Source organism: Ostrea edulis, chromosome 6 (assembly GCF_947568905.1).
Source record: "Ostrea edulis chromosome 6, xbOstEdul1.1, whole genome shotgun sequence".
NCBI lineage: Eukaryota > Metazoa > Mollusca > Bivalvia > Ostreida > Ostreidae > Ostrea > Ostrea edulis.
The window spans coordinates 2164413-2173591 of record NC_079169.1 but is presented as its reverse complement, the minus strand read 5'-3'; the positions used below and the strand labels follow the sequence as shown (position 1 = coordinate 2173591).

The 9179-nt window shown below is 34.7% G+C and overlaps 1 protein-coding gene across 1 annotated transcript in view; it reads left to right on the top strand.

Moving 5' to 3' along the window:
• Nucleotides 1-1234: 1234 nt before the first annotated feature.
• The window catches only part of LOC125646341 (uncharacterized), a 51416-nt gene continuing 43471 nt past the window's right edge, over nt 1235-9179 (top strand). Inside the window, exons 1-9 of the mRNA XM_056141227.1 lie at nt 1235-1415; nt 2434-2742; nt 2900-3028; nt 3720-4010; nt 4209-4484; nt 4650-4964; nt 5940-6068; nt 6265-6573; nt 7317-7616. Of these exons, the coding sequence (XP_055997202.1) occupies nt 1307-1415; nt 2434-2742; nt 2900-3028; nt 3720-4010; nt 4209-4484; nt 4650-4964; nt 5940-6068; nt 6265-6573; nt 7317-7616 (2167 nt within the window). The 5' untranslated portion in view covers nt 1235-1306. The remainder of the gene's footprint in view (nt 1416-2433; nt 2743-2899; nt 3029-3719; nt 4011-4208; nt 4485-4649; nt 4965-5939; nt 6069-6264; nt 6574-7316; nt 7617-9179) is intronic.

The window sequence follows — 9179 nt, the reverse complement described above, 5'->3', positions numbered from 1 at the left end:
AGTAATTCATAATAATTATGACACCACAGTTTAAGTACTATGACTTAAACATGTAAATATTCATTAAGTTCTCTGATTACATACTTTGATATCTTTTCTTATACATGTATATTCTATACACAGGCAAATGTGCACGAAAAAAAATCACGTGAAATTCACATGAATTTCACGTGAACTTCACATAAAATTCACGTGAATTTCACGTGAAATCTTTAACATGAATTTCACATAAAATTCACGTGAATTTCACATAAACTTTATAACGTCAAATCATATATGAATATTTTGATACCCTGAATCTCGGGTTAAGATGAACACAAAAAGGAGTACAAATCTGCTTTCAAGCTGCTGATAATTTAATTGATTGAATTTGTTTTTACATGGTTGTCTTCATTGTTTTTTTTTCTTTCTTTTAATCTCTGAAAAAGATTAACAATACGTAATATTCTCAAAATCAATTCAAATAATGATAACCCTACTATATAACCAAATATCCCAATCTAAGTACGAAGATAAATACGAGAAAATCCTCAATGCATGAGATGAAATGGTCTTATAGAATCTGCATACATCTAACGAATAGGAATTGATCGTTATAAGCCAAGGTTTAAGTCATACATGTTTAACTGGCATTCAATAATATCAAACCATCCTAGGCACCTGATCCCACCTCTGGGATATATACGCTATTTTGAAGACCGATTACAAAGAAAACTTAAGCGTTATCAGAAAAATGAAATATAGCTAAAGAAAGTTGATATAGTCTACAGTAATATTTATTTGTTTTAAGCATGGACCATTTTGGCACGTTTTCAGCCAGGCTCTTTGAAATCCAAAACTTTTCTCAATTCAACAGCATCAAAACATGACTTTTGAACACTTTACACGACCATTCCTCACGATAATTAAAAAACTAGACTATTTCACATCATCAACAGTTTCTTCTTCAACAAAAATGGAAAAAGAAAATATTCATATCTAGTGATCAGTCATCCAAAATACTGCTTTGTTAAACACCACTCTGATTCCACGCACGAGGACTCTGATTATGATATTAAAAAAATCTATGATGGTCTCCAACATTGACAGTATACGCTTACCATACACAGACATTTCATTGCATCATTTTTGGAGATAAGACTTGTCAATTATTGGTGTTATGTTGCTCCATATATTACCCTTAACTATGTCTATAATGATATCTTAAGATGTAGAATTGTATATATTTTTTTTCAGATGCTATCGATTTGAAACTGGGCGATAAAGATACAGTGAATACAATCAAGAGTACAATTTCTATGAAAGAATGCCAAAGTCTACAATCTTCCTCGCGCTGTTGTGTGTTTGGACACAGAATATAGATGGTCAACGACTTCGTTCAACTCCATCAACAACAGTAACAGCAAATGTTAAACGTGAGTTATTTCCGTCTAATTCATGGATATATTTCACACAATAAAAAGCCCATGCTGTTGGGGAAGAGTATGTATCTGTGTATGTTTCAAACTCCAAGAACAGAATGGTATCCGTTTTGGGGATCAAAGTCGAAGTTAATTTCCTCTAACATTTTGTCTTTTAAATACAGCTGTAGTCATTGAAAGCAGATTAAAAGATACATTGTAAATTCATTGATGTAATCAGAAGACAGTATGTTTTTGTATTCGTATAATATATAGTGCACGATTTCTACATTTTATGAAATCATGAACAATAATAGGGTATCTCTCCTATTGTTTGAATGTTTGTTGGACAATAATACGGTATATCTCCTATTGTTTGAATGTTTGTTGGACAATAATACGGTATCTGTCCTATTGTTTGAATTTTTCTTGGACTGAAGGTTTATGTTCCTTCAAAAAGATTTCTCTCATGTAAAGAAGTCATCAATATTAGGTGAAGTGCATCCAATTCTGTATTCATCAATGTGGAAACGCGGTACAGCATTTTTAAGGTATCATCCGAATATATATATATATATAACGCTTAATGTCTGGAACGACAAGGGTTCAAACACACGACCTTGGACGAGGATACTCTTTGGGAGCCGTCAGGGAACTCCAACACTCACAACCAAAAATATTTCAGTTAGTAAACCGCCGTAAAATGGCTAAAATATTGTCAAAACGGCGTAAACCGCTCAATCAATCGATCAGAAAACAGACGCTTATGCGATTGAGCTACCGACACTAATATTAATATGTCATTAAGAGTTATTTTCATATTACTTAAAGTTTATTTTTGTGAATTGTCTTTTATTCAACATTCAACACCAATTTTCGTGGCCGAGTAAGATCACGACATTACTTGTTCAACGAAATACATTTCTCTTATATAGAAGAAAAGGGTATTTGTCCGCAAATGCGTGTATCAATAAAACTGCATTCTTTGATAAAACGAAGGAAATTCATGAAACTCTTAAATTTTTACTTTTAGTTTGCCCTTTTATGTTGCTGACTCCAAACACAATGGAAACATTTTTCGGGAGGAAGGTTGTGTATACAGCACACGTGGAAGCAAAACTAGATCCTCCGCTAGATGCTCGATGGCAAAGCATCAAGAATGGCCGTATTGAAGAAATCGATAGATATCAAGTAAAATATGACGAAACTAAACATTTACCTTCTCCGAAACTTGTCATTAATAACGTCACATTTGATGACGTCGGACAATATCAACTACAAGTCAGGATTTCCGAAGGCTGGTGTACAAGTAGTAGAGCTCAGTTAAGCAACGTCTGGGGAAGTAAGTCTCTCTCTTTCTTTTCATGCTCATTTTTATCAGTGTATCTTTCTGTGAATTTGATAAATAAGTGACAAGAATAAAAGTTTGTATCAAAGTACAACTGCAATACCTTTGCTTACGAAAACAATCGTACATGGACAACAACGCCTCTTTTCAGTTTTACAGTATAATGAGACATGTAATTTCGAAAGGGAGTGTGATGAGAGAAGAAGGAATTTGTGTTGTTCGAACAAGAAATGCCTGTGTCAGTCTCACTTTTATCACTATAATCAGCAATGTTTCCATGGTACGTATACTAAAGATTTAAGATACCAGTTTTCCTTACAATTACAATGCGCATCATTAAAATCCAAAATGATACATTGAATATGGGTATCAAACATTTATGGTTAAATAAACATCATCACATTTCTCGACTAAATGATTCAATTATCATTATTTGCGGATAACTCCGTTTACCTGATCAGGATATAGGGCTCACGGCGGGTGTGACCGGTCGACAGGGGATGCTTACTCCTCCTAGGCACATTATCCCACCTCTGGTGTGTCCAGGGGTCCGTGTTTGCCCAACTATCTATTTTGTATTGCTTGTAGGAGTTATGATATTGATCAATGTTCGTTATCTTCACCTTTCATTTAATGTATCCTTTTTCTTGACAAAACCTTAGTACTGTATTTTCTACGCCTTTTTTTGAAAAATACCACGAAATGTTACTGTATTCAATTAAAGCATACCATATGCTACCAATATTGTAAGATGGATGTTCTATTTAACATTAAATATAGAATTTGCAATGAATTTATTGCATTATATTTATTCATTATTTTGCTTGTCTGTCTTTGAGAGCTAAATTGACGCTTTAAGAAACCTCCACTGAAGATGAAGCACAGCTTTTTCCATAATTGAAAAACTTTAAAGATTATCATGGAAAGGTAAGTCACGTGACTTTCAAATATATTTAACCTTTTTATTATAGAGTCCTACCTCAGAGCCGTCTTTGTGGACTGGAACATCACAACATCTGAGATAAATGTAACATGGAGAGATCCAACCACCCACTCTCACCTCGTACAATCCTACAGAATCACTGTTAGAGAGAGTGGCGGATCTACCAGAGTTAACATCTCTGTTGGGAGAAACACCAGCTATAACACTGAACTCGACTTTGACCCTGGACACTTATACTATATCAAAATTACATCTGTTGTACAACTTACCGACCCAGTAGAAACTATGTACGCTGAAGCAGAAAAGGAACTAGTCGTTGGTGAGTTTAGTGCTTGTGATTTTATAGAATTTGCATAGCAAAACGTAAAATTAAGAAGACGTTATATTTCTGACAGTTTTCAAACATAGTTTATTTCTTTTTGAAAATAAAAGATGAATACTTGAAAAATATTTCATGATGCCTTAATAAATCACATTTGAGAGTGTCATCCGACATCCATTTACATTCTACGTGTAGAGCCACTCCCTCCTGGTGCCATCGACAAAAACTCTAGTGACTTCCATCCTGAAAAACTTCGTCTAAAATGGACAGCTCCAGGAAACAAAACACGTGTCGATCGATACCGAATCACAATCGATGGTTACACCTACTACACAAGTTCAAATACAACATCCATTTCACGAAGACTGGAACCCGGTAGAAATTATACGGTTACAATGGTTACAGAGAGCTGGCCCTGGCATACCTATAAAAGAATAAGCAAGCCATATGTGGAGCAAATCACGACATTACGTAAGTGTAAATTTTCTTTGCCTTCAATGTAAAATTTCATCAATATACATGTCAGACATTGAAAGACTGAAAATGATGGGCTCCTGATTCCGGTTTAATGGGGGAAATGTTTCATAATAACAGAAAATTCCTTTGTGATTTTTTTTTATCGTATTTTCAATGAAGGTACTCCTGAAGTAATCATTTCCGGGAGCAGTTCAGTCTATGTTCCATATCTATCCACCCTAGAGATTGAAGCTTCTGTACAGAATTATTCCGACTTTCCGCCGACGTTAGAGACAAGATGGCAAAGGAATGGCGTAGATATCAACATAACAGACATGAGATACAACGGCAGTTCTCTCGATCTGTTCAATCCTAAACTCGTCATCAATAGAGTGGATTTCGACCGTGAGAATTGGGCAACATATCGATGTACTGCACAGAACTCAGAAGGATGGGGAATAAGCACACATTATAAATATGTGCACGTTGAAGGGAGTACGTAATTTTAATACCATGACTCTTGATACGGCAGAACGTCAATAATACACATTATTATACTCTCAAGTAATATGATAGAATCGGATTGGTCGAAAAGCGTACTGTTACCCTATGAGAACAGAAACCAACTATCAATGCTTGTATAAAACTATCACATACATACAAAATATCAGCGCGCGCACACACACATACACAATAACATACATACACTAACATACACACACACACACACACACACACACACACACACACACACACATATATATATATATATATATATATATACATATATATCCAAATATGAAAAATTGCTTCAGTGTCCGGTAATCAATAGGTAAAATATTAAATAAAATATGACAACACGTTGTAAAGCGTAAGCGCTTTCATTTTTCTAATTCATTAAATTAAATTAAATTAATTTTTCATGAAAATGAAAACGCTTACGTTTTACAACGTGTTGTCATATTTTATTTAATATTTACCTATATATATATATATATATATATATATATGAAATTGTATTTTTCGTTTCTTGACTCTTATTATTGGATGTATTTACTGTATTCTGAATTCTTTTTACAAACTATATATATATTTATTATATACTTTCAATTTCATCTCTTCTTTTTTCTTTAAAAGTTTGCGGGCATATATCACACGATATATGCCCGGAAACATTCCGGCCCGCAAACATTACGTCAAAATCAAATTTCTACGCCGTTAATTTTCAAATTTTTCGTGTTTTTCATCTTTTACTCAGTTAAACCGATAAAGTTATTGTTAAAAATAAAATTATTGTTAGTTTCTAAATGAAATTGAAAGTATATAATAAAAAGGTTATATACTTTGTATGGGAAATATGACGACCTCGTTTTTTGTCGCGAACGGACCTCGCAAGCTCGGTCCGTCTACGCGTCAAAAAACTCGGTCGTCATATTTTCCCATACAAAGTCTATAACCTATAAATATTAGGCCTTGGTTATCTTGAGCCTTGTAACAAGTCCAGAGAATGCCTTCCACAAAGAAATTATATCTGCAGCAGCAACGGGAAGTGTTTGTGTGGTTCCTCTTATTATCATAAAAAAGATATCTGCTACCCCAGTAAGTAGATTTAATTCAGTTTAGATGAAAATATTTTTATATCATAAACATGTACACAAATTTAAAGATGAAAGAGACCATTGTTCACAATCTTTTTACATTGAGAATATTATAGTGTTACTTCAATCGCACTTCATGAACCGATTTTTAAGATGTGTATTGATGCAATATAATCTTCTTTGAAATGTAAAATCAGGAAGCTATCTAGAAGCACAATCAGTTGATCTTCAAAGTTCCACATGTAACCTAACGATTACATGGGATCCTCCATCAAGAGACCAAGATCTGTTGTCGGGGTATCAAGTCATTACCTCAGAGTACCAAATCATTTCCTCGACGTATCAAGTCATTTCGTCAAAGACGGTTGGAAATGAACGCTACTACAGTATACCCAGAGAACTGCAACCTGGACGGGTATATAGAACTTACATCCGATCGAAAATTCAATTGAGCGATCCCAAAGAGGAAATAGCTGTGAATTCTGATTACTACTATACAATTCTAGGTAAATGTATAGATTAGATGTAAAGATACCATGAGAAATAATTGTTTAGGTATTATTACAGACCGAATATTATTATCTCTATAGTATTTCTTCCTCGGACAATCTGTATATTAGGCATGCTACAATAAGCAATAACCAAGATAAGAAAACGATTCTGAACACATTGGAAAACTTATAAAACAGACAAAATACGCAAATGTGGAAGTGAAAATAAAGTCAGTTTCATAGAGTTATGATGTCATCAATGTCACTAACAATTTTGCGTATCGAGAAAAAAAGCAATCAAAATATCGAATACCAGATCAATATATAGGGCTCAGGGCAGGTCAACTGGGGATGCTTACTATCATACTCAAATTTGAACCCAATCTAATGATTTCACATCAATTTATTCCATGAGTGTAGCATTGAAGATATATTGGAAGACTAAAAAAAATTGGCTTAGAAATGCTCTATATAGTGAAACATTACAAAATGACAGGATGAGAGTCAATAAAGTGCCAAGTTTAATAATTATATAGAGACAACAGCTAGAGAGTCCCACATTAAAATTATGGAGTGAGGTGTCAAAGACAATTTTCTGTGGGTGTCTTACTGAAAATTCAGGAATCTGGTTGAACTTTAACAAATACAGATATTAATGAAAATTTACTCTTAACACTTACTCCTCTTAGGCACCCGACATATGTGACATTGTACGCATTCTTATAGTTTTCACTAAAATGTCTCCTGTTTTGTGACAGAGCCACTAGAACCTGGATCAATCTTACGAAGTTTGAGTAACTTTTCGGCTGACAACTTGTATTTGAGATGGGAGGCATCTGGCCAGAATAGCTTTGTTAGCCGCTACAGAGTCACGATAGGGGACCGCAGTCAAGAAACAGTAGCCAGTGTTCCGGAGATCTACTGGGAAGAACTTCTGCTGCCTGACACTGAGTATACCATCACCATTACAGCGATTAGTTATGGATATATAACTAATTATCCTTCTAATGGAATGAGGGAGAGTCTTCCGTCTACATACTCGATAATAACAGCGGAGAGTACGTATATTGTAATACTTTTATTATTTCCAAAAGCAAAAATTGATGTTGCTCTCTCTCTCTCTCTCTCTCTCTCTCTCTCTCTCTCTCTCTCTCTCTCTCGTTTTCTTTATCTTACCGTCGATACTTCTTTATCCTTACTTATTGTATGTTGTGTGCAGGCAAATCAAATATCGAGCGTTAGTGCATTAAAAAACAGATGTAAAACATTTATACCATGTTAGCCCACAAGCGGTGGACTTTGAGATATATGTAATATACACTGAAATCAGATGTGTTTTTGATACATATGGGAATATGTTCATGACACGCGGTTTGTTCTATTCCCTGACGGTTGACGGATCATAGAAGTAAGCACAATCCATATTACAGGGTTTCTTGCATAAAATATATTGCTATGTCCGTTTTGTAATCCATGGTCAAAGTTTAAAATTTCAATGACTCTCCGTTGAATAGTTACGTTTAGTTTACAGCTCTACCTCTCCAATTCAAAAGCTACAAATCTTACATAAATCTTGTGATGGTCTTCTTTGATGAAATTAGAGTCGCATCCTCAAAACAATCGGGAGATGTAGGATGCGGCACCTTACATGCTGCTTTTTCTTTTGTAGGATGCGGCACCTTACATGCTGCTTTTTCTTTTGTAGGATGCGGCACCTTACATGCTGCTTTTTCTTTTGTAGGATGCGGCACCTTACATGCTGCTTTTTCTTTTGTAGGATGCGGCACCTTACATGCTGCTTTTTCTTTTGTAGGATGCGGCACCTTACATGCTGCTTTTTTTTTTGTAGGATGCGGCACCTTACATGCTGCTTTTTCTTTTGTAGGATGCGACACCTTACATGCTGCTTTTTCTTTTGTGATTATCATGGGACATTTAAATCTCTTAAGATATGACTTAGTAATCAAAACCAGGAAAATCTTACAACAAACTGAAACATCGGTTGATTTGGAATTAATTTAGAAATTTTATATAGCGCTTACAGTGGGTGTGACCGGTTACAGTGGATGCTTACTCCTCCTATGCACCTGATTCCACCTCTGGTACGTCCAGGGGTCCGTGTTTGCCCTGCTCTTCATTTTGTGTTCTTTATAGAATTTATAAGATTTATGCTACCCAACTCTTTTTTTTTTTTTGTATTCCTTATAGGAGTTATGAGATTGGTCACTGTTCGTTATCTTTAGCTTTTCATCAATTGAATTTGGAAATTTTTGTCATACCCACTTTTTCTTTTCAAACAGTCCGAAACCTATAGGAATTATATTAGGAAAAATTACTTATGCAAATGATAAATGATAATATAAAAAGGATATGTTTCAAGTTTTAAAGAATTAGAAAACACTCGTCCGATTTTTACACTGTAAACACGTAAACGTGATGCTTGATCAAAATATCAAGGTTGTGGTGGGTTTTTTTGCAAGTATAATGAAAATACAAACTATAAGTAGGGTAGACACAGACCCCTGGACATACCAGAGGTGGTATCAGGTGTCTAGGAGAAGTAATAATAATAATAATTGATTTTATATAGCGCCTTTTCCAGCGTATGCTGCTCAAAGCGC